The 27413-nt window shown below is 56.5% G+C and overlaps 12 protein-coding genes across 12 annotated transcripts; 4 read left to right on the top strand and 8 right to left on the bottom strand.

Annotated features, from left to right (window-relative positions):
- Window positions 1-477: 477 nt before the first annotated feature.
- Window positions 478-1119, bottom strand: BCV69DRAFT_285280 (ubiquitin-like protein). Its single transcript, XM_025493335.1, has 2 exons — window positions 710-1119; window positions 478-598 (listed from the first exon to the last, which is right to left on the bottom strand). Exons 1-2 carry the CDS (start codon window positions 974-976, stop codon window positions 584-586), a joined length of 282 nt encoding a protein of 93 aa, XP_025345471.1. The 5' UTR covers window positions 977-1119; the 3' UTR covers window positions 478-583.
- Window positions 1120-1322: 203 nt separating this feature from the next.
- Window positions 1323-4029, top strand: BCV69DRAFT_274181 (TPR-like protein). Its single transcript, XM_025491030.1, has 3 exons — window positions 1323-1910; window positions 1992-3444; window positions 3569-4029. The coding sequence occupies exons 1-3, from the start codon at window positions 1431-1433 to the stop codon at window positions 3622-3624; spliced, it is 1989 nt and encodes a 662-aa protein (XP_025345470.1). The 5' UTR covers window positions 1323-1430; the 3' UTR covers window positions 3625-4029.
- Window positions 4030-4436: 407 nt separating this feature from the next.
- BCV69DRAFT_263749 (hypothetical protein) lies at window positions 4437-4621 on the bottom strand (the record flags this gene model as incomplete). The annotated part of the gene is made up of 1 exon (XM_025490741.1): window positions 4437-4621. A coding segment is annotated over one exon (171 nt), but the record flags the coding sequence as incomplete, so codon positions are not given.
- A 3671-nt stretch (window positions 4622-8292) lies between these two features.
- BCV69DRAFT_253172 (hypothetical protein) lies at window positions 8293-9499 on the bottom strand (the record flags this gene model as incomplete). The annotated part of the gene is made up of 3 exons (XM_025490503.1): window positions 8293-8659; window positions 9041-9087; window positions 9200-9499. Coding segments are annotated over 3 exons (714 nt in total), but the record flags the coding sequence as incomplete, so codon positions are not given.
- Window positions 9500-9531: 32 nt separating this feature from the next.
- BCV69DRAFT_82020 (hypothetical protein) lies at window positions 9532-10728 on the bottom strand. Its single transcript, XM_025495559.1, has 2 exons — window positions 10489-10728; window positions 9532-10156 (listed from the first exon to the last, which is right to left on the bottom strand). The coding sequence occupies exons 1-2, from the start codon at window positions 10614-10616 to the stop codon at window positions 9772-9774; spliced, it is 513 nt and encodes a 170-aa protein (XP_025345467.1). The 5' UTR covers window positions 10617-10728; the 3' UTR covers window positions 9532-9771.
- Window positions 10729-12666: 1938 nt separating this feature from the next.
- BCV69DRAFT_81315 (hypothetical protein) lies at window positions 12667-13572 on the bottom strand. Its single transcript, XM_025495554.1, has one exon. The coding sequence runs from the start codon at window positions 13381-13383 to the stop codon at window positions 12727-12729; it is 657 nt and encodes a 218-aa protein (XP_025345466.1). The 5' UTR covers window positions 13384-13572; the 3' UTR covers window positions 12667-12726.
- BCV69DRAFT_81441 (hypothetical protein) lies at window positions 13532-15103 on the bottom strand. Its single transcript, XM_025495557.1, has 2 exons — window positions 13744-15103; window positions 13532-13661 (listed from the first exon to the last, which is right to left on the bottom strand). Exon 1 carries the CDS (start codon window positions 14860-14862, stop codon window positions 13762-13764), a length of 1101 nt encoding a protein of 366 aa, XP_025345465.1. The 5' UTR covers window positions 14863-15103; the 3' UTR covers window positions 13532-13661; window positions 13744-13761.
- A 743-nt stretch (window positions 15104-15846) lies between these two features.
- Window positions 15847-18105, top strand: BCV69DRAFT_285272 (ENTH-domain-containing protein). The gene is made up of 6 exons (XM_025493334.1): window positions 15847-16124; window positions 16253-16265; window positions 16340-16438; window positions 16514-16731; window positions 16813-17092; window positions 17166-18105. Exons 1-6 carry the CDS (start codon window positions 16076-16078, stop codon window positions 17920-17922), a joined length of 1416 nt encoding a protein of 471 aa, XP_025345464.1. The 5' UTR covers window positions 15847-16075; the 3' UTR covers window positions 17923-18105.
- BCV69DRAFT_81330 (hypothetical protein) lies at window positions 18011-18767 on the bottom strand. Its single transcript, XM_025495556.1, has one exon. The coding sequence runs from the start codon at window positions 18730-18732 to the stop codon at window positions 18100-18102; it is 633 nt and encodes a 210-aa protein (XP_025345463.1). The 5' UTR covers window positions 18733-18767; the 3' UTR covers window positions 18011-18099.
- A 1-nt stretch (window position 18768) lies between these two features.
- On the top strand, window positions 18769-20307 carry BCV69DRAFT_81329 (hypothetical protein). Its single transcript, XM_025495555.1, has one exon. It carries the CDS (start codon window positions 19076-19078, stop codon window positions 20213-20215), a length of 1140 nt encoding a protein of 379 aa, XP_025345462.1. The 5' UTR covers window positions 18769-19075; the 3' UTR covers window positions 20216-20307.
- Window positions 20308-20555: 248 nt separating this feature from the next.
- BCV69DRAFT_285270 (tubulin-domain-containing protein) lies at window positions 20556-22788 on the top strand. The gene is made up of 8 exons (XM_025493333.1): window positions 20556-20670; window positions 20767-20802; window positions 20883-21161; window positions 21230-21426; window positions 21522-21771; window positions 21847-22272; window positions 22374-22384; window positions 22469-22788. The coding sequence occupies exons 1-8, from the start codon at window positions 20658-20660 to the stop codon at window positions 22598-22600; spliced, it is 1344 nt and encodes a 447-aa protein (XP_025345461.1). The 5' UTR covers window positions 20556-20657; the 3' UTR covers window positions 22601-22788.
- Window positions 22789-23113: 325 nt separating this feature from the next.
- BCV69DRAFT_279026 (hypothetical protein) lies at window positions 23114-27048 on the bottom strand (the record flags this gene model as incomplete). The annotated part of the gene is made up of 8 exons (XM_025491224.1): window positions 23114-23212; window positions 23307-23392; window positions 23465-23499; window positions 23549-23790; window positions 23850-24005; window positions 24160-24455; window positions 24497-24585; window positions 24683-27048. The coding sequence occupies 8 exons, from the start codon at window positions 27046-27048 to the stop codon at window positions 23114-23116; spliced, it is 3369 nt and encodes a 1122-aa protein (XP_025345460.1).
- Window positions 27049-27413: the final 365 nt, after the last annotated feature.

Raw genomic sequence — 27413 nt, 5'->3', positions numbered from 1 at the left:
GCTTTGCTCTCTCGACGCTCCACTCGCTCGCAGCGCAGCGCGTCGACATGGCAGCAAAGAGGCAAGCGGGTCCTCCTGCGAGCTGGACAACGAACTCTTGTGCCATGGCCTCCTCATCCCTTCAGCCGATGTACGAGAAGCCCCGAGCGAAGTCACGCTAGCCAACCTTACCCAGCAGCAAAGTCAGAGCCGATTGAGGGCAGATTGCTCACCTGCAGAGTCACAAGAGTGCAGCCGAGACAGAGCGGGTGAGAGCGGTCAGTCTTGCGCGAGCTCAGCAGGTGCTGATTGATCGATGCAGAGGCAGTCACGAGGGAAATCATGCTGTAAGGGAATTTGACGAAGAGGGCTCGACAACGAGATACAAGGATGCTGGACGAGGGCGTAATACAGTTGTCTTTGGCCCTCCTAGAGAGTGGCCGAGCGTAGCAGCCACTGGTGACTGGGCTCGAGAGCTGACGAGCATCGGTCTGATAGCTCATCAAAGGGAAGCATGAGAAGGGCTGGCCGTCGTCCTCGAAACATCATGAGGATCTCGTCGTGGGAGCGAATATTCCCCGTCTATTCCCATCGATTATCTTGTTCAAAGGGAGCCTCCCTGGGGTGGTGGAACAGGACGCGAGGTTGAAGGATTTAGTGATGCGCTCGCTCAGATGGTACTGCACAGACGTCTTCATGATTGCTGCTCCTGGTCTACTGTGTGACTCACCAGCTGCTCAACCATGGCATCAATCTCATCTCCATCCTCCATGCCCATCGTGTCCGCCGTATCATCATCATTGATTCTGGTACCATCAAAGAGGAATCGAATCGATGTGGCTGGCTTTCCCATCCTCTCTGCATAGGCACGCTGGAGCTTTGAGAGCTTAGTGTGCTTTTTGACCTTGAAGAAGACCTCGTTTCCATCGGCGTCCTTGACCTTGATGTTGAGCTGCTCGGGCTCAGCCTTTGGGACCTGCTCTTCTGCGTCCGACATGGTGGTGGTGAAGTGTGTGAAGGTGGTGAGGTTGGCTGTTACTCTGTGTGTTCGTGTCAAGAAGCTGTATGCTTGGTCTGCTTGGCTTGCTTGCTTGCTTGCTCAGGTGCGGGTGGCGATGTTGATGGGTGAGTTGGGTGAGGGCCAAGGTGAAAGTGGGGAAAGTGGCCAAGCGGAAAGGGCGGCGGGATGGGCTTTGGCTGATCGGAAGGCGGGTCGCGGGTGAGGGGGAGCGTGTGGGCGTGGCTTCATCGTCAATGCGCGCGGCGTCTGGCAGTTGCTCCACCCTGAAGCAGACGAAGAAAGACGTGGGCCGTGGAAGGCGGGCGAGGCAACGACGACCAATGGCGACTCAAGTCTAGCCATCCCACTCCTTTGTAAGCTCGTGGCCAGCATACATTCACACCATCGCACACCCATACACTCACCTCCGCATATACCATCATCACCCCTCATGGCTCCGGTAGCAGCATCCCACGCTGCTGACAAGGCCACCCACGCCGCCAATGCAGCCTCGTCGCAGGCCCACACCGCTGCATCGCGCCTCTCACGGTGGGTGGAGGACAACAAGAATCTCGCCGTCGCCCTAGGAATCGGTACAGTGGTGGCTGCAGGAGGAGGTGCCTACTACTACTTTGGAACACAGAGCAGCAAGTCTAGCAGGAGACCAAAGTCTCCGCCTTCTTCGAGGGTCGGCGACGATGGAGAGAAGAAGTCTGCCGCGGAGGACACAAAGGAGGCAGAGTCGGGGACTTCGGCCGCTGCCGCTAGTGCTGCGAAGAGCAAGAAGAAGAAGAAGGGCAAAAAGACGACCGGTGGAGGACCTTCCATAGATGAAGGCTTGAAGAGCAGAGATGGTCCTCTGTTGGAAGAGGCATCGGACGAGTCTCTCTTCGCTCTCTCTCCGGAAGAGATTGCAAAGCTACCACAGGAGGTGAGTGGGATGGGCTAGTGCAAGAGCTGATCAAGGTGAACAGAAGAACTGATCCCTCGGTCTGCTTTTCATGCCTAACAGCGCCGTGTGCCGCTTGCTCAAGCTCTCAAAGCCCAGGGTAACAAAGCATACTCCTCCCGCAACTTCCAAGAAGCCATTACCCTCTACACCAAGGCCATTGCCGCTCAGCCGCTAGCTGTCTTCTTCTCAAATCGCGCCGCTTGCTACTCCAATCTCGGCAAGCATCGCGACGTCATCTCCGACTGCAACTCTGCCCTTGAGACAGATCCAGCATACGTCAAGGCATTGAACCGTAGGGCGAATGCACAGGAGCAGATTGGTCAGGATGCCGATGGCGACAAACCAGGCAAGGAACTCGAAGAGAAGAAGGACCTTCTGTATCAAAGTCTGTGTGACTTCACCGCTGTAGCTATCCTGGGCGGCTTCTCAGACACAGGAGCCACAGAGAGCGTGGAAAGGGTGTTGAAGAAGCTGGCTGCTGTCAAGGCACGAGAAGTGCTGAGGACAAGAGAGCCAAAGCTGCCATCGCCTACCTTTGTGACCGCTTACCTGGAGGCCTTCCGCAAGAAGCCGATGCCCACTTTGCCAGAGAATGCTTCGCAGGCAGACCAGACCCTCCTGCTTGCCTTCGAGGCTCTGGAAGCTCGCAACTACCCCCACGCCTCGTCTTTGTTCAACGAGGCAGTAGAGCAGGGACCTAGCACTGACGAGCTCAAGTCGCTCGCATACAACATGCGTGGTACCTTCCGCTTTATCATCGGTCAGGCTACCGAGGCCCTCGAGGATTTGAACAACGCCACCGATCTGCAGCCCAGCTACGTACAGAGCTGGGTGAAGAAGGCTTCAGTCCACATGGAGCTTGGAGACAAGGATGAAGCCTTTGCAGACTTCGACAAGGCTGTCAAGGCCAACTCGGAAGACCCTGACATCTTCTATCACCGAGGTCAGGTTCACTTCATCCTCGGTCAATACACTGACGCAATGGCCGACTATGACAAGTCGACGAGTCTGGACAGCAGCTTTATCTTCTCTCAAGTACAGCACGCCGTTGCACAGTACAAGCTGGGCAACATCACCCAGTCCACCAGCGCTTTCAGAAGTCTCCTGCAGCGCTTCGGCGACTCTTCGGAGGCCTTCAACTACTATGGTGAGCTGCTGCTGGACCAGCAAAAGTTCGAGGACGCAATGCGGAACTTTGACCGAGCCATTGAGATTGAGGCGGCCAAGGATCGCTCGCGCAACGTCTTGCCAATGATCAACAAGGCTCTTGCCCTCTTCCAGTGGAAGCAAGACATGGCAGCTGCCGAGAGACTCTGCCGGGAAGCTCTCAACACCGATGAGGACTGCGATGTTGCTGTAGCTACGCTGGCTCAGCTGAGCTTGCAGCAGGGTAAGCTGCCAGAGGCAATTGAGTGGTTTAGGAGGAGCGCACAGATCGCTAGGACGGAGCCGGAGTTGAACAACGCGATTACCTACGAGAATGCTTCGTTGGCGCAGCTGCAATTCATCAAGAGTGAGTAGTCATGGCAGACTAGCAGCAGCATTTGCAGGCCACCGCGCCGGGTCGACGAAAGCTTCGACTGACAATGCCTTCTTCTTCTTCTTCTTCTTCTTCTTCCGCCTCCTACTCTCTGCAGACTTCCCCGAGCAAGGTGCTGCCCTCTCGGCCATGGCAGGTGGCGGTCTAGCATGATACAGACCCTGCCTCCTCAATCAAGTCCTCTATCCCTGCCTTGCCATGCCCTGTCTCCTTTGCAATCCACGCCTCATCTAGCTTCACCACTCGTGCCTGTTCTGACGGAACTAGTCGCGTCCAGCGCTCCTATCCAACCTCGTACTCCTACCCGCACTCGCACTCTTATCATGTAGTCTTGTACGCCCTGTCCCTCCTCATTCATCTCTGCTCTTCCTCCTTCTCCTCCTCCTCCTCCTTCTTCTAGTCGCAATCGCGATCGAGGTCGCGTTCATCTCTGCAATGAAAAGAAACGAAGTAAAGCAAAGGCAAAGTGCTCTGGTGTGATGCCGTCTGGACAGCATCTGCTTCGCAAGAGCAAGATGGGGAAGGAAAAGGGGGGAAGCTCAGAGTGACTTGGGTGATCAGCTGGTGAATCAGAGAGGCAGGTCGGCAGAAAGGTGAGCATGCAGGTTGGTGAGCAGGTAGGTATCTGATAGTAGCAGCGATCGTCACAGCGAAGGAAAGAGAAGGGTATCAAGGTGTGAATTGCAATTGTGAGCCGATTGCGAAGGATGGGGGAGGACATGGAAAAGTAAAGAGCATGAGTAGCTTGAGTGGATGGAATGGACGTGGTAGGTCCGAGGGTACTCCGCTAGGGCCGAGGTGTGGAAGTGTTGTTGGATGTGTGTAGCATATGTTGATGGGCCAGCCTGCCTGTCCGCCTCTGATGGTTGCTAACTGTTATTGGTGTCGACTGTCGATGTCCGTCCATGGATCAAGCCCCACCCATCCAGGCCTCCCATTCTACATCTCTTCCGGTCTTCTATCCTACTCTACTCTTTGGCTATATCCGCCCCGCTCTAGTACCACCACCCCTCCTGCCACCACCACATCCCTGGCAAGTGATGCAGGAGATGGTAGCATTGCAGATGGATGCGATACCACCAATGATGGCGCTGAATACGCTAGCAATGGCGTTTACGATGCTGTGAAGGCAGGAAGCGACGACTGTCAAGACGGAAAAGCGCAGGGAACAGAGGGGGTGGGGAGTCAGGAGTCTGCTACTACGAGGTTGTTCCAGGCAGAGTGGTTACTCACCACCCATTTTCGAAGATTGAAAGTTGGGAGAGGTGTAGTCGGTAGAATGATTGTTTGTGAATAAAGGGGGGGGACTGAAGCGGATAAACGACAAAGCAACAAGCTCTTATGTAGGGGGGGGGGGGGAATTTTTATCCACTCTACCCTTGGGCCCCTGGCCTCTGCCCCAATGTTGACTCGGTAGGGTTTTCTTTTTACCTCGGTGCTGTGCCGCCCCGACGCCCAAGAAAGCAGGCAAGCAGGGTCTGGTACGGCAAGGGGCGGGGGCGCGGGGCTGATCGATGACGATGACGAGTGAGCTAGACCCTGGCCGGGCGGTGAAGGTCATCCTCCCTCGCCCCCTCTGTCCTGCTACTGGGGCTGCCGTTCCTTCCCTCCCTCGCTCACTGATCCTCTATCTCTGATGTCTCTATTGACTTTTTCTTTTGGAACTAGCTATGACTGCATCGCATCGCACCGCCTGTCGCCTTTTCGCCTTGATCCTTTCCCTTTCCGTCCAAGGCTCTGACGCCCTACGGCATCGCATCGCATCGCATCCCATGGCACATTGCCCTCGCCTACCAATTTTTTGTGCTTCGCTTCCCCGCACTCGATGCCTAACACAGCTCAGATGCATCGCGGGTGGAGGAAGGTGCACCGCCCCCCTTTGAGACGTCGATGCAGCCCTGCAGCTTCGATGCGTCATCGCTTCACAACATCGCACCGCCCTACTGACTGACTGACTGACTGACTGAACTGGAACTCCACAACCCCTCGATGCTTATTCTCGTCCTTGACGTCGTCATGAGAGATCGTCAGGGTCGATCATCGAAGCCCCTGCAGGCAGGACAGAGCGAGAGTGAGGCAAGCCATGGCGAGCCAAGGCAAGGCGAAAGAGCCACCAGGGCAAAGAAAGGAAGGAAGGACCCTTGGGGGGCAATTGGCAGTATGAATAACCAATGGCTGTCACACAGCCTCAGCTACCGGGAGCGGCCAACACCCAGGCCTCAGTGCCGGGTCTAGCTAAAGAGAGGTGCCGATGGGACAGGATTTGGATTGCCCTGCCCGAACGGGTCTGAACCCCGTGGGTAGAAGAACTCTGGTCTACCGCTTGCACCGCTTTGACCTCTCGTTCCCGCCCCACCCCACCACACCCCGCCACGCCACGCCATGGCCCGCCCTGGTCATTGCATCTTTGGCAGCTCACAGTTGGAAGCGGTGCGCCCAGCGAGTATGATGTACTTGTCCAAGCGGTGAAGGTGAAGCGAAGCTTGGAGATGCGGGACACAGACCATCCTTGCACAGAGCAGCGGCTCCACTCCGGTCAGCCTAAGAATAAGTCATCTGTCTGTCTTCCCCTGGCACTGGTAGATTCTCGCTCAGGCCCTGTCTTGGAGCTTGATCATCAATGGCGAAATGGGGGCCGCACTCGTCAAGGAAGCATCGTGTTGTTCCACAACATGACACCAAGAACGGGCGGTTATTTAGACGGAAGAGTCGTGACTGGTCACGTGCTTCGTTGCCTAGCTCCCAGCAAGTGGACAAACTCCACCGGAAGACTTGAGGATGCTCTCTTCTCATGAGGCATCCCCGGAAGCCGTGGCTAGTATAGGCAAGAGTGAGGCGAGGGTACAGCGAGAGCTCACAGTAAGGCGAAGAGAAAGCAGTGAGAGGATGTTACTCGTGTATGGTATCATTAAACGAAGGAACGATGGAACGAAGAACGAAGAAACGAGGAGAACAGAGAAAAGTCGTGATAGCGTAGGCGAGTGAGGCCCAACGCATGATGAGGAAAGGGCAAGGGCAAGGGATGCAGGCGTGTCATGTAAAACCCCAGAGTGTAAAGACATGGTAGGTAGTTGATGATGCCGCATATGATTTCGTGACGAGTGCGTGACTGATGATGTAGACCGAGACCCTATGATGACGATGTTGATGATGATCATGATGATAACCATGATGTTGGTGGTGGTGGTGATGATGATGATGATAATGATGGTGGCAAGGCTCACGAGAAGACCAATGACGCTGTGCTGGGGCCAATGCTGAGGTGGTGCACGTAACGACAACTCAACGATAGCCGGGCCCACTTCCACCTCTACTGTCAGAAAGTCCCATGCCAAGCATAGGAGCCATGCCAGTCTCGACGGCAGAGGGGAACATCCTCTGACGGTAGAGGTCGCTGCTCTGCGGCTGCTGTTGGAGGCGCATTCGCTCCTGCTGTCGCTCCAACTCCTGTTGTTGGGCCCAGGAAGCAGTGCTCTGGTTGAGATGATGCTGATCGGTCCGCTGTTGATGTTGATAGTGCCCTCGACCAGGTTGCTGCTGCGCTTCAAAGTCAAAGGATCCGAAGTCACCACCAGCAGCATTCGCATGGTTGACTGCTGCGCCCTCCTGCCAGTGCCGTTGTTGAGGAATGCCTGCTTCGAAAGATGCAGCTGAAGACGAGGAAATGCCTGCTTCACCTCCAGTATGACGAGCATTGGGGAACGAGCGATGAACCTGCTGACTAAGACTAGAGTCAGGTTGCCAACTGCCCGCCTGACTGCTGCTGACATCGTCGCCTCGACTCAGAGCTTCCGCTCTGGTAGACGCAATGTCAAACGGCACCGCACTGGGGTCATGAAGCGCCTGCTGTTGCATTGCCCGCACGAGCGGTGACTCAGAGGGATAGTCCTGGGCTTGAACGAGTTGGTGTTGGTGCTGATGCTGGTAAGCCGCACTGTCAAAGAGTCCATGAGGCGAGTGGGACAGATCGGCACTCGTGTCACTGCTGTCCAGGTAGCGAACACTGCCAGAGCCTTCATGCGGCCCCAGGGCATAAGATGCATTTGGCGGTTGGTGGTGCTGTTGATGCCAGCCTCCTTCTTCGCTCTTGATGTGACCGAGGCCGTCGCTGCTTGCCATTGCGCCAGAGACAGCAACTCCTCCCGAAGGTGTCCAGCTACGAGACGACACAGACTCTGTTTTAGGCCAGCCCAACGCCTGTTGTAGGTACACCGCCTGTTGAGGCTGCAGACCCAGAGCTGCTTGGTCTCCGCTGATGCCGGCTTCGTACTTGCCGCTGTTGAGACGTTGAAGTTTGCTAATGCCGCTGCGGCCACCGGTACCGGTGTCTGCGGTAAGATGAGGCGGAGCGGAAGATCGAGGGATCATTTCGGCGCCAAAGGGCTGCTGCTGCCAGTACGGACCACCAGAAAGACCGCCGACGTCAACTCTTCCCCTGGCTCCGTGAGCAGCGCCGGGGAGTCCCCCGACGGAAGATGCTTCGAAGGCTCTGTGGCCATTCAGGTTGTCAAGGCCAAGCGCTGAGTCTTCCCCTCCCGTTGATCTGTACTGATCGCCTCGGGAACCCTGACCCATCTTGCCCACCCCAGCAGGGTTCATCACGTTGACATAGAATGGGTCAGAAGCCCTTCTCTCCGCTGCACGACCTGCACCGTCGTGCGCAGAAGCTCGGCCTCCAAACGGGTTTGCCTGACCAAAGACCTCGTGCGTCCCTGTGGGAGATACTTGAGTGGCGGTATTGTAAAAGTGTTGACCACTGAGCCCTTCGCTCCCAGAAGTGCCCTCACTACCTGAACCGGCGCCGCCTGCCCTACGAAATGACTCGCTTCCATCACCACGGTACCTCAATGTGCCGTCGGGTAGGACCTCGATGTCCGGTGGGTTGCGGAAATTAGACTTCTGCAGTATCATGGGGGAAATGTCGAGACCAGATATCTCGGGAAGGGACAGCGGAGTACGCAGGCGACCCGATCTGACGTCTTCTACTTTGTAGTATGAGATGAGGTGCTGTGTTGAGCCATGGACCTGTATAGAGATAGTCTTCTTGCACAGGCCGTCTTTTGCAAAGGGATAGCTGCTCTTCAAGCTACCGACCAGAGCTCGCTCGATTTCGCTTTCTCTGTTTGCGCCACCAGATGGAGACCTATGTGCGCCTCGGGACAGTGGAGAGCTATCATCGGTGACTGAGCTGGAGAGAAGTTGTTGCTGTCCTCCTGCACCAGTGCGAGGGTCGCTGAGTGGGTATGGCTTTCTGCGCTGGTTTGCAGCAGCTGTGTCCGATGCACTGCTGACAGAGCGTAGCCTGCCAGCTGGATGGAGTCTAGACTGCATCTGAGATGCACTTGGGGCACGAGCGAGGTCGCTGCCACCGACAAGAGGCATCTCTGACAGGTACGGGCTGTTGGGCGAGTCCAACGCTGAACCGGGCCGACTGCCAGAGTGAGGCTGAGCGAGGTACTGAGGTGAATAGGAGCTCACTCCTTGGGCCAGAGGGTCAAAGCCGTAGTCTGCTGATGAAACTGGGAGTTGCGAGGAGCTGGCAGAAGCGGAGGCCTCTGCGGAAGAAGACGAAGTCGTTGCGCCTTTACCAGCCTTCTTTTCGATCTGACGATATACCTGGTGGGACCAAGTGGGGCAAAGATGGATATCGTCGGTCAGTCGGCTCAAGCGTAACGTCAGGATGTTCCAAGCCAGTAATACAGCCATTCACTGGAGTCCAGATACTCACGAGGAAGTTCCACAAAATCCTGCTCGGACTCCATAGCAGCCCATCAGTCCACCTCTTGATTCCGCTTTCCCGCTCATCGAAGACGAAGACGGCGCCGCTTCTGATCAGCCTGCGCTCATCATCCCGCAGTCTCCGATTGACCTTTGGCATGATGCCTCTGCGAACACATTCGAATACGAGGAGAGCGTCATGTGTGCTGGAGCTGAGAAAGCAGATGGCAGATGGCAGATGGCAGGCAAGACAGTTCGCGAGCAGCAAAAAAGTGGTCAGCGGAAAGGCCCCCCCACATCGCCTGCGCATGCAGCAGCGAGACTCACATGTATCCGGTAAAGGTGGGCTCTGTGATCATCTGAGGCATCTTGTCCAATGGTGTAGAAGACGCAGTAGACGATCGGAGCGCAACAGACCCAAGTCAATGGGATCTGAAGGCGTCGTTTGCTTGCTAGCAACCCTCCGTGGCCGCTGCTGCCCGAGGGCAAAGCAAAGGGCGCTGCACGCGGGGCTTGCTGCTTGGTGAGCGGTGAGATGGACAGACTCAAGCTTGAGCACAGGCAGAAGGTGATGTTGAGATACTAGCCTGGATAGGATATGGCTGGGCTCAGCGTTGCGATGCGAGCACACGAGTTGTAGAGGGAGCCGCTCAGGCTTGTGTGAGGCAGAGGACGACGGACAGGTGGTAGGGTAAGAGAGAAAGAAGTAGGAGGGGGCGGGCGAATAGATAGGAGGAGCGCAGAGGATCTATATGACCCTGGCAAGGACCTGAGTGGGAGATGCCTTATCCGAGTGCAATGCGTGTTTTGCGTCTTGTTCTCAGGACAGGCACTGCCGCCGGGGGTGGCTGTAGATGGGCACTGGAGATGTGAGATTAGTGTGCCTGCTGCTGCTGCTGCTGCCGCCTCCGGGAACGCCTCCGATGATGATGCTAGTGGTGATGATGCTAGTGGTGATGTCGCTGGCCTGGGCATCTCAAGAGGACGGGAAAGTGGGGGCCATCAGGCACGTCAGGCGGGGTATAGGCAGGCGAGTGCAGCGGATCAAGAGGGTAGGAGCATCGCTAAGGAAAGTAACCGAAGGGACGCGGCCCATTTAGGCCCATTAATCTTACCCTCGTCCTCTGCTCCTTGACGTCCTCCTCCGTGTCGCACCAGGCACAAACAGACATAAACTTCACGGACCTGCCGACGGCGAGTCTGGGAGTCCGCTCAGTGAAGACCATGGTCAGACTGTCTCATCCAAGGATGTGGCAAGCTCGCCTGAGGGTGGGGGGAAGCCGAGGGGGTACGGCTCACCTCTTGTGCCTAGACGCGTATTCCCCCGCTTCCGCTAGTCTGCTCCATGACAGTCGCGTGCTGCTCCCTCGGCTCGCGTAATCGGCCCTTTTGTCGTCGTACGAGACTGACATTAGCATGGCTTCCATCTGGGCTGAGCAGACTGGGTCCTACAACAGCGTGAGAAGAATGGGCCTAGCCTGAGACCTAAGCGAGGTGGAAGGCCGCCAGGAGGAGGACAAAGACAAGAAGGAGGAGGCGGAGGAGCTCCGGGAGGAAGAGGAAAGCTCATCCGCCGAGGTGGAGTACGCCTCTCTCGCTTGCAGCAAGGCGACACTCCGCCTGCCTCCCGTCGCTGGATTCAGTCGACCCAAATGACAGAGGTACAGCTACGTGAATTGGGTGAATCTCCCTCTCCTCCTCTGCCGCCCTGCGTCCCAAGCTCGTCTTCCCACGCTTCAACCCCGCCATCGGGCATTGGCCTCACCAAGCGAGATGGGGCTACCTCGGGGTTGTGCGTAAGCCATTACTCATTTGGCCGGGATTACGCATCGCTCGACTGACGTGATATCGAAGCAGCTAGCAGTCCACTCGTTGGAGGTTTCGCTGACCACGACGGCTCCTCCGAATAGCCGCTGACAATACCAGCTCCTCGGACTTCAGTAATTCCTGTGTATTGTTTAGCCACTCTGAGTTGTCTCCCTGGCCTCTTTGCATGCAGCGACCCTTGAACTTCTGCACCTCGAGCATTGGCTCTGAGTAGCTGAGTTTCTACGAAGGACGTCCACGTCGTAGAGGGCGTCCCGCATGCTTTCCGGGCATTTTGCCCGCCCGTCTTCTGTTTTGAACCCCTTCGGCCCCCCCACCCTGCCCCCCACCCCCCTGCGCGCTTTACGGTGCAGCCACATCTTCCCACGCCGTCCTGAGCCATGCTCCGCCGTCTGCAAGCTGCAGCGGACGCGAATTTTCAGCTTGACACGACGGAGGAGGACAGGGGAGAGGAGAACAAAAGGCTGGGTGTCTGAATGGAGCTCAGGCTTGACGTGGGACACTGATGAACGACCTTGGCACCGAGGCGTCAAGACCCAAGCGAATGAGAATAGCACTGGCCACCGTTGCACATTTGCGCGGCCTAGCCGAGACGGTCTCCCGGCGGGGTTCCAGACTCGGTAAGATCCCCTCAGCGTCCCATGAAATGAAGTGGCTCAATAGCTCGCTCCCCTGGACTCTCGGACACGAGGCAAGCGAGGAAAAAATGACTCACCCTTCGCTACGCATCCCTTGGCCTCGAGTGACAATTATCCGATCCGCTCACACGACTGGGCAGCGGCATCGTGCACACTAGGCTAGACTACACCTCTAGGAGCGGTTGCACCGCCGCCGGCGGCGGGTCATCCTGGCGATTTGCCCGCCCCGAGGCGGAATTGAATGAACAGGCCTTGGCGATCCTGCGACTGCACCCGTAGCTGCAGACCCCGATCGTCGCTAGTGGCTATGGGCTTCTGGCCAAAAGTTCAGGAACCCACCGGCAAAACATCTTTTGAACGTACACCGCCACAACGGCAACGAGGGTGCAGGTACCATGCACATCAGCGTGAGCGAATAGCCACGGGGCGCGGGTTGTTCAGCCGGTCGCCGACCTCCAAGTCGAGACGGCCTCCGTGGAGGTAGGGCGAAGCAGCCCCTCGATGTAGCGGAGCCTCCGGCGGTGAGATCGGGACTACTTTGCCCCGCCCAGTCAGACATGTGGCAGCCACCAATGCACCTCTGTGGGAATGGACGTATGCACATCACCATCCACACTTGCGAGTCGTCTGCTGTTCCCTCTCTGCCGTCCGACATGCTGCCCTGGACGGGAAGCAGGGCCTTTTCCCACGGTATGTGAGATTAGCACACTGTTAGATGCCCGCCAAGAAGTACCCTGCTCGTGGCGCACGAGCCGTTTATTTCTTGCCCAAGAGAAAAAAAAAGCCTTCGCTTCACAGTGCCGAGAAATCTTCGGGCCCCCCACCCACCTACTCTTCGAATATTCCGAAGCTGTTTTTAGTTCTGTTCAATCCGAAGCTACGAGTCTTCAGCGCCTAGATAGGAAGAGAGAGTGTGAAGCGGACCTCCTGTGCATCGGAGGCAGGGAGTGACGGTAGCACTTACAGCGCCTGCGGGACTGGTCGCCTGATCAATTGCCCGAAGAAGGAGCTCCCCAACACTCCTTACCCGACGTTGTGGGTCTCACAAAGCTCGCCGTTCCCGTAAGCCTCGCTACGGCGTCCCCTTTCGATGCGATGTTATCTTGTGCTCCTCGTCTGTAGCTCTGAGACACCCGATCCAGGCACCGAAACACCCCCACCATAGGCTGGTATCTTTCATGACCCTCTTGCACAGCCTCAAGGGAAGCAGGCGCTTGAACAATTGCATCGGCTCTTTGAAGATCCCGTTCTGCAAAGCTACCCATCGGGAGGTGCGAAGTCTTCGGGCCTCCGTTCGGCCCATTGGTCGTATGCGCCCTATGCAAGGTAACAAGGTTATGTGTCCGATAGTAAGACGGGACGCGTTTTTGCGGGTCAGTGAGGCAGGCGAAGATATGGGCCGAGCTCCTGTCCCGTCGACGCCACAAGCAGCTAGCAATGTGCAATCCCTGTGGGTCTCATGGTGACTCACGTCCGCAACAGAAAGCGCTGCTCCGACGATGACTTGTTCAAAGGTGCTGTCAGAGAGTCCCGCTGGAAGTTCCCACCTCCGCGATGCGCACATGAAGCCATGGAAATTGGCCGATCGAAGGTCAGACCGGCCTCCGAGACCATCATCCCGTCCGTATTGCGTGCTGAAGCGAAAGGCCGATATATGTCTTGCCGCCCCAATCCATTCGGGATCGTTCTTGTCAGTCACAACCCCGCTCGAAAGGCAAGAAGCCTTCATAGGTGACTTCCCGATTCACATGTCTCAACGAGCGGGACCGGCTCATTAGCGGGGTATGTGTACTCCTGAGGACGCCTCGATGGGCGGCACTTCATTCCATCGTCAGCGGAGAGGACTACTAGTATGCAAGGCCCGATGGAAACGCCTTCCACTTTGGACGTGAACTGCAATGGCACAAGGAGTCACAGCTGCTTCGATGATCTGATATGCAGGCCTGCTGAGGTCCTCTACGTTCCCTGCTACGGTACATATCCGATCTGAAGCTCTCGTGAACGACACTGGCGTCAGACATGGGACAGAGCTGCACGTGATGTGAATCATTTGCGTCGCACAGAGCTCGAACAGTGACAACCAGCTCACTGCATCTTTCTTCTACAATTAGGTCTTGCTCTCGCTATCCGCCAGCTCTTGGGCCTCATCCCATCGCCTTCTCTTGCTTTGGTCCAGTCTTAGCTTCCAATCTGATGCTTGGCCCCGATGTTGCGCTTCGCGACTTTCCATTTGGTGAGGCTGCTGCTCGTGCGGGTCGACGAGGGGCCGGCTGCCAATGCCCGCTCGTCCTTCCATCACCGTTGGCAATACGAGCTTTCCTTCTCTCACTGGACCGGACTCGGGGTCAGACTGCGAAGACGAGTACATTTGCTTATAAAGCTGATACCCCCTGTTGTTGTCGCCCAATGGCTGAATTGGCTGCGCTTCCAGCCTGGTCTTCGACTCGCTGTCAATCCGCAGACCAGCGCCGGGCGTGCTGGGAGCTGAGGTCGTGGGATAGCTTCTCTGCCGAGACGGGCCTTGACGATGTCCAGCCATGTCCCCGCTCTCTGACACGTGCAGAGCTCTCCTTTGAGCAGCACGGTCTCTATAGGCAGGCCTTGGAGCTCCTCCTTCAGGCCCTGGTGATGGGCGTGGGCCGACCGTTGGGCTGGATCGCGCAGAAGTCGGCCTCTCTCTTTTATTCTGGCTCGCAGACAGATAGGATGACTGCAACTCGGCCATCTGACGTCGTCGCTCCGATTCTGCATCCAGACGGCGGTCACCTTTGCCCCTCAGCCCCCCAGACACGTAACGCGCGCTGTCGGGGGTTGCCGTCACTGTCGAAGATGAATCTTCAGACGTGGCAGGCATACTGCTTCTCGCAGCGGCAGTTGCAATTGTTTTGATCTCGTTTGAGGCGGCCTCATTCAGCGAACACCGATCGCAGGAAAGGTACGGCCACGTGTGGATGTGGACTTCGAAGGTAGTCTTGGCTACCCGCACCAGATCGCAATGGTTCAGCCGGCGTGGCGTCGAAGCCTTCTTGGCGTCGGACAGTCGATCAAAAGAAGAAGTGGAAATGTGTGACGCTCCCGAATTGGCAGCGGCGGCAGCGGGTAGTACAAAAGTGCCGTACGTTGATCCCGTGTCTGAGACGAAGAAGGAAGGAGTCCCATCCTGATCCTTCATCTCGAATAGATTGCAGTGATGCTTCGAAATTTCCATCACTGGCAGGCGGATACGTGGAGAGTACACTTTGTCCCGACCCTAGTGGACGCCAATGAGTAAGCGGTGGAATGCATCAGCATGGCCGGTCTGGTAGCGCGCTTTTACTACTACCTCTACCTACTATCGAGGTCCCCTGTCCTTGTGTGTCGATGACAGCGACAGTCTCCCTCTGAGCTAACACGTCGGACGAAATCTTGACGAGTCGCAGCTGACTCCTGCCATTGGGGGTGTCATTCCGTTGCTGACCGTCCAGGGTCTGACTATACCATTGCTCATCTGGCTCTACGAAGGTGTTTCTGCTCTGGTATGTCGCGGGCCCATCGTAAGTACTAGGAGGTGGTGGCAGCCAACTACGGGTGCTCCGACCCTGGTTTTGACTATAGGCCGCAGTCGCCGCCGTGTCCCAGTCGTGTGACGGGTAGCCTTGCTCCACGTAGGACCCCTTGAGGGAAGGCAGACGATCGCGCCAGAAGGGAAAGGCAAGGAGAATGTGCGAGTCAGACGTCGTTGCCTGCTTGTACAAGGTAGACTTGCGCCTGCATCGCTGACTGTCCCACTCATCACTGGGAAGCAGTGCAGGACTGGGATGCAGGAAGGCGCCCTTTCGCCGTCATCGTCTAGCTTACACGCCAAGAGGAGCCACCGCCTTGTGCTGGCTCATCGTCCGGGCCCTGTAAGACATAAGAGAGCAGGGACATGGTCAGTCCTCGAGCTCCTACCGCCTCCTTCTAGCCATTCAAGTCTTACCATCTGCCTCTTTGTGGGTCTTGATCGATTGCTGTGTTGGTCTTGCATCTGGTCCCTTCTGTTTGCATCCGAGTGGGCTGTGTGGTACGGGGGCGGTGGTGGAGTGCCTCCGGGCATCGCTGTGCCAAGTGAGTGCGGGGTGGAGCGGGTCGGAGCGGAAGGGCGGCGGGGCTTGTGCCTGTCGCCGTCAATCACAGATCGCCGCTGGCCTGGACTCGGGCCACGCTTCTTTCACCTACCCATCCATCCCCACCATACTGCCCGCCACCTTTGGTCTCGCTTCTCGTCCCAATCATCCCTCACTGGTAGTAGCTACCAGTGTCACGACCAGCGTCAGATACAGAGTGTCGTCCGGACAGCATCCCACTCTGCTGGGCTGTTCACGTCGCGCGCCTAGCTCCACACACTTGCCTCTTTCGCTCGATAAACCAGTCTATCATCTGACGAGCAATCCGCTGCAACCATGTCGATCCAGAACATGTCCAAGTCTGCGGTGCGGGTAGGAAAGAATTGTACGTACAAGAATGCAGCGGAGGTGCCCAGACTGCAGACGTGCAATCATTTAGGTTCCGTGGGAGGTGATCTGCTGCTGACTGCTTTCTCTACGTTTACGTACACCCTGGATCGGTGATTGATGCAGACATCAAGGGATAGTGAGTGATGAGTATGTCGGAAGCCTGCTCTATCTTCTTATCTGATCATCCCTTCTCCTGCGTCCGATCATTAGTACGGACACTCAGGTCAAGGTTCGAGATGCCACTAGTAACGACCCTTGGGGACCAAGCGGGACCCAGATGAACGAGCTTGCCCAGCTGAGCTACAATCAGTACGTTTGCACCGCTCACGACAAAGCATGTGGTACTGTCCTGACAGAAGCCTTGTCTCCTCTCCACGCTTGCAGGAACGACTTTATCGAAATGATGGAGATCATGGACAAGCGATTGAATGATAAGGGCAAGAACTGGCGGCACGTGTTCAAGACCCTTACCGTCCTGGACTACCTCTTGCATGCAGGCAGTGAAAATGTGGTCATCTACTTCAGAGACAACATGTACGTGGTCAAGACCTTACGAGAATTCCAGTACATTGATGAGGGCGGCAAGGATCAGGGAGCCAATGGTGAGTGAGGCAGACTGGGGTCAGATGCGATCGAGGCGCAAGCCACTGCTTGCTAACGGTCTTCTCTCCCCGTTCGCGCAGTACGCCAAAAGGCGAAGGACATTACGAACTTATTGCAAGACGACTCTAGGCTTCGAGATGAAAGACGAGGTAGAACCAATATGAGAGATCGCATGTCTGGCACCTCGGCGCCGCCCAACAACGACTTCGAGGACGAAGAAGGCAAGAGGCGGAGGAGGATGGAGCAAGAGAGAAGGAAAGCAAGGAGAGACAATGAAGACGACGAGTTGCGGAAGGCCATCGAGGAGAGCAAGCGCATGGCTCGAGAGGAGCAGGATCGCATTCGAGCGGAGTCTACCAAGTGAGTCATGAGACTGCGACAGCGATCAAACCCAAGGGGAGTGAGTGCTGAAGATCTCGACCTTTCCCCATAGCGAGGACGATCTGCAACGAGCGCTCGCCCTTTCGCGCGAAGAGGAGGAGAAGCGGATCAAGGAGCTCGAAGCTAAGAATCAAAACGCCCTCTTCGACGATGACTGGAACCTCATTTCCAATGCGCCGAACCAGTACGCTCAGCCGCAACAAACTGGATGGGGAGACCCGAATGCGATGTACATGCAGCAGCAGTACACTAGCTACAACCCATATTTCTTTCAGCAGCAGCAAATGCAGGCCCAGCAAGAGGCAGAGTACCAGAGGCAGATGGAACTGCAGAATGCCGCCCAGCAGTATCAGCAGATGATGAACCAGCAACAGCAGATGCAACAATTCCAGCCGATACAGCCACAGCCGACTGCTTTCGGGAGCAATAACCCCTTTGCATTCTCGCAACCTCAGCAGCCTCAACATACTGCACAACCAATGTTCCAGCCTCAGCAGCCTGCGGAATCGTCGGTACCGATCGGTGATTTGCTAGGAGGAGGCAGTACACCGAAGGCCGAAGTTCCTCCACCTCAGCCTCAGCAGCAGCCCCAGCAGCAGCAGCAGCCATTGCGGACCAAGATCACAGATGATCCTCGTCATGCTGAGCTGAACCGTCTCTTGGCCATGGGCGATGGAGTTGACACCTTTGGAAACGTCGGAGACGCCAGGCTGGGTCATGCTGGACGAGGAGGAGCCCTCATCGGGCAGAGAACAGGAGCGCCGTTGGGCAGCCAGCCCACGGGAAGCAATCCTTTCTTCAGGCAGTAGCAAGGTCGATCAAGACCAGAGCGTATTTGACCAAGTACGCAGAGCTTTGTTCTGCCTCAGGTCTGCATCAAGAAACCCGCCGTCCCGCTTCCCTGTTCCCCTGAGCAAACTTTGCCTAAACTTCTGTACAGTCTCTTTGTCCCACATCGAACTTCAATCATACCGCGTCTGCTATGTTCACGGAAGGAAATGTGGCAACTCCACATGAATGTCGGTCCGCTGCGTGCCTGTTTCCGCTGCTCCCTCTGCCGACTCGCACAAATCCTCCCTCCGTATTTTGCGGACTTCTGACCCCTGATACCTGTCCCCTGCCGCACACCTCCCAGTCTGAAGATCTGCTTTCGGACTGTCTTGCGGCTTTTTGCTGCTCTTCCACCTCGACTCGATCTCAGGGGGTGAATGAGCTCCTCGTCGCCTCCCAAGAGCGACATCGAGGACTCTCCTCTTCTGACGAGCTCCTCCTCTCCTATCGCCTCCTCCTCGAGGCTCCCAGTTCCGCATTACAATCCACCTCGGCTCCCTACAGAACTCCTCTTGCAAATCTTCCTCTCCTGTGCTCTCTCCCCCGTACTTTCCCCCACACCTCAGACGTACTCTACACTTCGGGCTCTCCTTGCCACTTGTCACTTGGCGAGGGATTGCGCGAGGCAGCAGCTGTATGAGACGCTGATACTGCCGAGAAGGGTGAGAGAGTTTCGAAAGTACTATGATACAGAAAGGGATAGAGGATGGATCGGAGCGGGAAGGACAAGGGGGCTGTTCTGCGCTCTGGATGATGTGAGTCGGGACCCATGTCGGGGACAGAGTCATTGCAAGACTTGCACTCACTGACCTGCACCTATATTGTCAGGTCTCTCGATTGACGCACACCTCAGCCGGCTGGGAGACGGCTTTCTTGCGTACCCTTCACATTCTCGGTCCGAGTATCGCTCACCTCTCCCTCTGGCACTCCGAGTCTCGCACTTTGCTGCGAGACGCGGGTCAGATTCGCAGTAAGAGGAATCTGCGAGGGAGCGATCCAGCCTGGGCTTGGGGAGAAGACGAGGAGATCGACTTCGACGAGGAGTCTGATGAAGATTTCGACGAATTAAGGCCGAAAGATGGCGGCAAGACTGGCTCTGAGGTGATACGAAGTCCAGAAGAAGTGGCAGCGATGAGGGAGAGAGCTCGACAACGTCTTCCCAATTGGCTACAGGCCGAGCTCACTTCATCCTCTTCTGCCGGTGAAGTGGCAAGGCGGCATCGAGCGCATCTGCAACCACTTGGCGATCCCTCGGACTCTACCTCTTCGGTATCAGGAGGACCTGACCTGCTAGAGTCCCACCTAGTGGCCGAGCGCCGCCTGCGCCTCAAGCGGGATCGGCGTCTCCTGAAAGGCTGCAGGCCTACATCTCTCTCCATCGTCCTCTCTCTTCCACTGTTTGAGAATCAGGAACCAGCCCTCTTCGCCTCGATGGTCGTCTTTTCCCGCTGCGAGGAGCTGGACGTGTATATGCCAGTGCCCGCCCATGCGCCCAAGTTGCTATGGCTGCTGAGCCATTTGCATCGCAGCCCCCTGCGGAGAATCAAGGTTACCACGAATCACTTTTCATTGTGCATGAGTGCGGGTCCTTTCGACCAGGCGGGCGAAGCAAAGAGAAGGCGGACAGAGAGGGAGGAGCGGAGAAAGAGGAAGAGATGGCGAGCTCAGGTAGCTAGTAATCCTCAAGAAGACGGAGAGGAAGGCTCGGGTCTCTCCTTGCAGCCCTACCCTGTGACTGAACAGGGCGAGGATCCTTCTGCACCACAGCAGAAACGGCCCATCAATCTGGCCACCTCCCTTCGCCTTTTCCTCGAGTCAGAGACCATTCGGCAAGCTCTGCTGTGGGAATTTACTGGGAGGCACTACGATCGCCCGCAAAGGCTGGAGAAGGTTCTTCAAGACGTGGCTCTCAAGAGTCAGGACGTGGACCCGGAGATGTTTGTGCGCGATGGAGCGACAAGTGCGCTTGGTTCTGTGCATCAATGGTGTAATAGTGCGGGGGAAGTGCTGGCCGACGTCCTGTCGACGAGCCTGTCCCTCGACGGGACCCTGTCCGCCTCTGCCACTGCTCAGTCTGCTCCCTCTTACGAAGACGGGGATGATCACGGGGATTGTCTTGCCGGCAGCTCGCCTCTCATGCGGGTCAGGGTGTTGCAGGGCAATCAAGGAGGTGCAGGAAAGATGAAGGACCGGCGAGAAGACTTCATCGAGAGGTCTCTCGGGCTGGGAGAGGGCATCTGGAAGCGGTGTGGTCTCTGGGACGATGAGTGAGCGGACTGCAACCACGGAAGAGTCGCAATGGATGCGATTCGATTCGAGCTGTATACACATAGAATTCCCAATATAGTGATCGGCTCTGCCTCATCGTCGAAGCGTGCTGACTGTGGTGGCTGCCTCTGTCTTGCGTGGCGCTCTGCACCCGGCCAACGCGGTGTTGGTCTCGGATTGACGCGGGGGAGAACGGAGTTCGAAACACAAACAAGGCACACACACCCACTCACCTCGCATCACACAGTGATCACAACTCATTTGGCCCCTGACTTGCCTTTGCCTCGTATCCTCTTCCCCTGCGGCTGCCCAGCTACCCCAGTACTCCTCCCTCCAGCTTCGGCAGGATTAGCCTCTGTCCACGCGATTCCCTCGACTGATATACCCTACAATTCGCATTCTTGGCTCTCTCCCTTTTAGAGCTCATTGACACAGACCTTTGAACATGAGAGAGATTGGTGAGCTCCTCCGAGACAAGCTATCATGCTAGACAAGACGAGAAATGTGTTCTGACTTAACTCTGTCCCGTCCTCGACATCTTTGCTTACCGACAGTACACCTCCAGACCGGACAGTGCGGTAACCAGGTCGGTGAGTCCTCCTCTCCTTCTGCTCCCCGCGTCGATGCTCTTGCTCAATAGCTTCCACCTCTTCACCTACCCTCTCATCAGGCTCGAAGTTCTGGGAGACTCTCTCGGACGAGCACGGTCTCGACGGCACCGGCGCCTACATAGGCAGCAATGCCGACGTTCAGCTAGACCGCATCAAGGTCTACTACAATGAAGCCGCTGAGCGCAAGTATGTTCCTCGCGCTGTACTAGTTGACTTGGAGCCTGGTACAATGGATACCATCAAGGCCAGTGGACATGGAGGACTCTTCAGGCCTGACAACTTTGTCTTTGGTCAGAGTGGAGCAGGAAACAACTGGGCAAAGGGTCACTACACTGAGGGTGAGTAGACAGGCCAGAGGTAGTTCCCGATCACTGCTAACTTCTTCTCCCTCATGTCCTCCTTGCAGGTGCCGAGCTCGTCGATCAGGTCTTGGAAGTCGTACGCAAGGAAGCCGAAAGCTGTGAGATGCTTCAGGGGTTCCAAATCACCCACTCCCTCGGTGGTGGAACCGGATCGGGAATGGGCACCTTGCTCATCTCCAAGATCAGGGAGGAGTACCCCGATCGGATGATGTCCACCTACTCCGTTCTTCCTTCGCCCAAGGTGAGTCGGATCTGAGCGAGAGCAAAGGTGGGAGGAAAGTGTCTGGCTACGTTGACTGACCACCTGTTTCCTCTATCTGTGATCAATGCGTCTAGGTCTCGGATACTGTCGTGGAACCATACAATGCCACACTCTCTATCCACCAGCTCGTCGAGAATGCCGACCAGACCTTCTGCATCGACAACGAGGCCCTCTACGCAATCTGCCACCGAACCCTCAAGATCAATACGCCAAAGTACGGCGATCTGAACCACCTCGTTTCGATGGTCATGTCAGGTGTCACGACTTGCCTGCGCTTCCCTGGTCAGCTTAACTCGGATCTTAGGAAGTTGGCCGTCAACATGGGTGAGCCGGCTGAGAGCAAAGGCAGACAAAGGAGAGAACTGTACCTAAGCTGACTTCCTTCGTCTATACTTCCAGTCCCCTTCCCTCGTCTGCACTTCTTCATGGTGGGCTTTGCTCCCCTGACTGCCCGAGGCTCGCAACAGTACCGCAACGTCTCTGTGCCCGAGCTTACCCAGCAGATGTTCGACGCCAAGAACATGATGGCCGACTGTGACCCTCGCTCTGGACGCTACCTGACGGTTGCGGCCTACTTCCGAGGCAAAGTCTCGATGAAGGAAGTCGAGGAGCAGATGCAGCTGATCCAGACGAAGCAGGCTCCTTACTTTGTCGAGTGGATCCCCAACAATTGCCTGCAGGCGCACTGTGAGGTGCCACCGCGGGGCATGAAGATGGCTGCTACGTTCATTGCAAACACCACTGCAATTCAGGCGGTCTTCAAGAGGGTCCACACGCAGTTCCACTCCATGTTCAGGAGGAAGGCCTTCTTGCACTGGTACACTGGTAAGTAGTGGAGTGGAGGGAAAGGCCGAGGGGACGTGGCTTGATTTTGCTGACGACTTCACCATCTCTTTTCGACGCACCTTGCCCTCCCTGATCAACAGGTGAAGGAATGGTGAGTAGGCTAAAGACTGTTGCGTCGCTCGTTTCTGCACGAGTGCTGACCTGTCCCTTCCACCCGTTTTGCCACGCTTGACAGGACGAGATGGAATTCACCGAGGCCGAGAGCAACTTGCAGGACCTGATGGCCGAATACCAGCAGTACGAGCAGGCCACTCTGGACGAGGACGAAGAGGGCGTCTATGAGGGAGAAGAGGTGCTGGAGGAGTAGAGGTCAGGGGTAAAAGAGGGTGTTGCGCTCGGTACGCGCTTGAAACAGTAGCCAGTTGCCTGCCCAGGGCTGTAGGGCTGTCTATGCATTGTAAGATGCGCAGCAATGCTGCCCTGGCCCTCTGATTCCTAACGTCGTAGATTTCTGTGGTTTCGTATCGCTCTGAATGAATATCTCTTTGAATCGTGTCCGAATGTCTGACAAGAGGGGCATCCCAAAGCGGGAAGCTCACCCTTGTGAGCAGATGTCCGTGCGAGCGGGGCTGGAAAGGAGTGTGGCCCGTGCTCTATACGGTGTAAGCGTGACCCTGCTGGATGTGTGTCTGTGTGTGTGTGTGTGTGTGTGCGTCTGTGTTGCTCTTTGCTCTGCGCTCTGCCCTCCTCTGCTCTTGTCGAGTGCGCTGTGCCTCACCGTCCGTCCCGTCCCCCTCGTCGTGGTGGTGGTGGTAGCAGCCGCCAATCTGCTCAGCCACGTCTCAACCACTTCAACCGAAACTGCTCCCCGTACCAAGACTCACCATGTCCGCTCGTCCTCTTCACCCACCTCCACCCTTCCCTCTGCAGCCACACCTCTTCTTTCCCCCTCCTGCTCGCCCGGGAAGTAGCACTCCAGCTACACCTCGACGTGACATGGAACTCGACTTGGAGTACGGCCAGGGCGCAGCAGGGCAGATCCAGGAAATCCTCCAGTCCGTATCTAGGCTTACCTCGGGCACTGGCACACCCACCAATGCTTCTGCGGGCGGTGCCGGCTTGGGTGAGAGAGGTGTAAGAGGAGTGGATGGGGGACTTTCTGCCGAGGAGTGAGTTCATCGAAGGACATGAGGGCGGAAGAAACAAAGAGAGGGCAGGAGTGACTACTGACTTCTGCGCCTGGTCTCTGCGTCCTGGTGCTTGCTGCTGGTAGGCTTGTCAATCGTCTGACCTCGAGACCTCAGAGCCCACTCACGGTAAGCGTATACCTCCACAGCCCACCCCCGCGACTGGGAGACGCTTGGGTTTCAGCTCTGACAACTCCCCCAATTTCCCGTCTTCTGTCCCCTTTAGGGTCTCAGTCCAGCTCATCCACGCGTACCCCTCAAAGAATGGACCCTCGGGCAGCCCATGGAGCTCGTTGTCCTCACTGGTCAAAGGGGCGGAGTAGTACCCTATAGTCGATTGTTCGAGGTAGAGGAGGTCATTGATCTTGATCTGTGAATAAGCGAGAAGTTTCGAGAGCAAGCCTTGCAAGGGGATATAGAGTAGGTCACTGACTCCCTTCCTATCTCCCCTCTGATCTGCTGCTTGCGAACGGCAGACACGACCTGCAGTGCCACCCAATCGCCTCGGGCTATCTGCTTCGCTTCACACTCCTCGAGTGGGATGAGGTCAGACTGGACAGATTGATGGTCTCTCTCAAGCGAAGCCTGAGAGAGGGCGCTCAAGGTGAGTGAACGCCATAGACAAAAGTGCCATCTCCAGTGACTGAGCTACAGCCCTTCTTCCCCAACCTGTACCCGTCCTGCTACTGTCCATACGTATACAGCTCGTGTGCAGCGTACCCTCCTCCACGACGCCTACTGGTCTTGGAGACTGCAAGTCACCATCCACCTCGTCTCCTCGGACACTTCTCGACAGGCGCTGTTTGTCAAGCATAGGATGCCTGCGGGATTGATCGCCGCGCTGTAGTGGTTGCGATGACTGCATAGGTGTTGCCAAGGGACTGATGGATTTCGGCGACAATCTAAAGGCTCGAAGGAAGCGTGGGGTAGGCTGCACACAGTGGGGCTTGTGTGAACGATCAAGGTGGACGTTTCTTGGACGTAAAAGGTGATTCTCTTCTCTCTCGACGAAATCATAAGCATCAATATCCATCACTCAATACAAGCACAATGGTGATTTGGGTGACTGGACATACGCCAGCTCAGACAAAGAGCTTCTCGGATCGCTGCAGCAGGCATCTCGTCTATGATTTTTGCATGTATTGCATCTATGCGCGTTGACAAGCTGGTGACATGTACAACGAAGCTGACTTGAGTTCTTCACAATGTTGTTATCTATAGTTTAGCCTCCCAGCCTCACGACATCTCTCTTTTCTTCTCACCAAGCAGCCCTGTCATCGCACATCAACTCCACTACTCCCCTCCCTTCACCACTCCTCCAAGCCAGCGTAGGATCATTATACTTGGCCACTGCCGCTCGCACATCACGCAGCAGCTCTCCAGGTCCGCTGGCAAAGACTCTTGTTGATAGACCAGAAGAGGTCGAAGTCGAGGCAGAGTGTGCTGCTGGTGCCTTTGCTGGACCTTCGAGGAATTCGCCAAGGAGATGGTGCAGATCTGGACGACCAATCTTGTGCAGTCGAGCAGTGGCCGTGCAGCCGTCTGGCTTCTCGAGGAGAGCGGTACCACTTGCAGGTGAAGGAGCGTCGGGAGATTTTGCGAGGGTGATGATGTCTTCGATTGGACCATCAACGCTGCTGCGTTCGCTGGCGTCGTTGCCAACGTATCTCTTCTCGGAGTCTTCCCCTGCGCCACTCTTCCTGCTGCTGCTGGTATCCAGGTCCTTTGTGGCTGCACTTCGACCTTGACAGCGCTCGGCTGAGCAGCTCACCGCAATGGTGTTCCCAATGGGCTGAGCGCACTTCTCCTCATCGTCCTCTTGCGCCTTCTCTTGCAAGCCAGAAGAAGTGATATCGGCGCTGACACCGCTATTGGGCTGTTCTCGAGTGACGAAGATGCTCAATTCGAAATCCATACCAGCCTCCTTTGCGGTACTCTGCAACCATGCCAGCTCTTTTTCGACCCATTGCACGTCTTGGACATGGCGCAAGATCCATACGAGGTGCAGACGAGATTTGGACCGAGTAGCGACGAGCTGCATTGCCACGGGTAGGACGTAGGTGATTCCCGTGCCTCCAGCTACACACAGCACATTACCTCCCTCGGCGCCTTGCTCACTGTCGGCATCACGTGTGAGGACAGACTGGCCATACGGTCCGCTGAGAATCACTGACAGGAGTGGTGAGCGCAGGGAAGCAGCCTTTGCGCGACTGAGAGAGGCGAGAGAGGCAAGAGCCGATGCGTCTTGCCTGGCAACGGCTTCCTTTGCTTCAACCAGGTCGGCAATCTTTCGTGTCTCTCCACCGTGGGCTCGGAAGATGAAGGTGTGCGTCTGAGTGTAGGCATTGGGAGAGAGGCAGGGTGTTGCAGCCGAGGTAAAAGGGTGACTCTGCCAGATGGTCGACTCGGGAAAGGTGAGGAAAAAGTGTTGACCCACCCCCCACGCCCTTCCAGGGTGAGTGAAGTCTAGACGGACTACGTCACCCTCGCCTGCTGGACTTGGGAAGCTCTTGACCGTTGCCTTTGCGGTCTGGAAGCGCATGCTTCCGTCCACAGAGTCGGGAAGGACATTGTAGTGCAGCAATGCGGTGCGTAGCAGTCGTAGCCCTCGGTCTAGTCCCCAGATGAGGACGGAGGGAATGAGGAAGCACTGCAGCAATTTCCAGTGACCAAAGCAACCGATGATGTACAGCATCGCGAGAAGGTAGTGGCTCTTTCTCCAGACCTCGTAGGGGATCCTGCGAACCACAAAGGGCAAGCACATTACCCAGAGCACGACGAGAGCGCAAAGAGCTACGTAGCCCCAGATGACGTACGTCTCTGTCAATGAGGCCTTACCGGAGGAGGGTTGCGGTTGGTAGAGTGCGGCGAGGATGATGCACCAAGAGGCCATGTGTGTGATGCTCTGTACAAGGATGATGTGTCCTAGCCAGCGATGAAGGAAGTTGAAGGACTCGTATGGGATGCCAGTGATCACCGATAGGAGCGACTCTCGACTGGCGAGGAGAATGGAGAGAGGCGTAAGACCAAAAGCGAGCGTGCCCAGTCGGTCTGCAAAAGGACCCAGCCCAGAGCGTGTGCTGGTGAGCGAGGGATCTTTCTTGCTTGGCGTGCGCCAAATTTTGTATACGATGCCTGCAAAAGTAAGAATGATGAGGTAGGAGGCCAGACCCAGGAGGGTGATTACTTGCAGGCGCGTAGCACCGCCGAAGATTGAGGGCAGGGGGTTCCTTGCGAGCAGATGTCGGTTGCACCAAGCTCGGACAGCAGCATTGGTGCGGGTGGTTAAAGCCAGGATACGATTTGGCTGCTGGCCGAGTCCAGCCTCACGATCGTCGCTAGCCCCCGATTGGGCAGGTTGGTTTGCAAGTTCGACGGCCCTTGTAGGACCACTCGCGTTGATCTTCCTCACAATGGCCCATACTAGCAGCAGACCAGCGATTGATGCCCAGAAGATGCCGATGTGAAGCATCCCAGTGGCATGGCCGTCGTAAATGGCATCAAGGTACTCGCAAGTGCCCTCGTCGCTCTTGCAGGGCAGGACTCGCGAGCCATACCCCCAGTAATTCTCCATCATTGCGCCATCGCCGTCATCGCCGTGGCGCGGGACGAGTGAGTCCATGCTCATCGTAGCAAGGGATAAGGAAGGAGGTTTGAAGAGGCGATAGCGAGTGCTATCGTAGGAGAGGGGGAGTGAAGAAGGACGAAGGTCGGGGGAAAGAAGAGATTGCCGGTGTCTAATTCTACCTTATCATATCCCTTCGCGGCCTTTACTCTGTCCCTTTGTTCTTGAAATGCTCCGGCGTAAGAGGCAAGATGAGGTCGGAGGGTATGAAGATTGCTGCGCAAGTGATGGGCTGGACGAATCGAGCAAGGTGTTGTGCGGTACCTGCATCGGGGCCTTAGTAGCCGGCGGCCTCCGCGGGAGGAGGAGCGGGAGGGCGCTCCCCTTTCGGACGCTTTTGTGTTTTTCCACCAAAAGGCTCCGACGCG

The sequence above is a fragment of the Pseudomicrostroma glucosiphilum genome (genome assembly GCF_003144135.1).
Source record: "Pseudomicrostroma glucosiphilum strain MCA 4718 unplaced genomic scaffold BCV69scaffold_17, whole genome shotgun sequence".
Taxonomy (NCBI): Eukaryota; Fungi; Basidiomycota; class Exobasidiomycetes; order Microstromatales; family Microstromataceae; genus Microstroma; species Microstroma glucosiphilum.
Note: the sequence above shows the minus strand (reverse complement) of the source record. Positions and strands in the feature narration are given on the sequence as shown.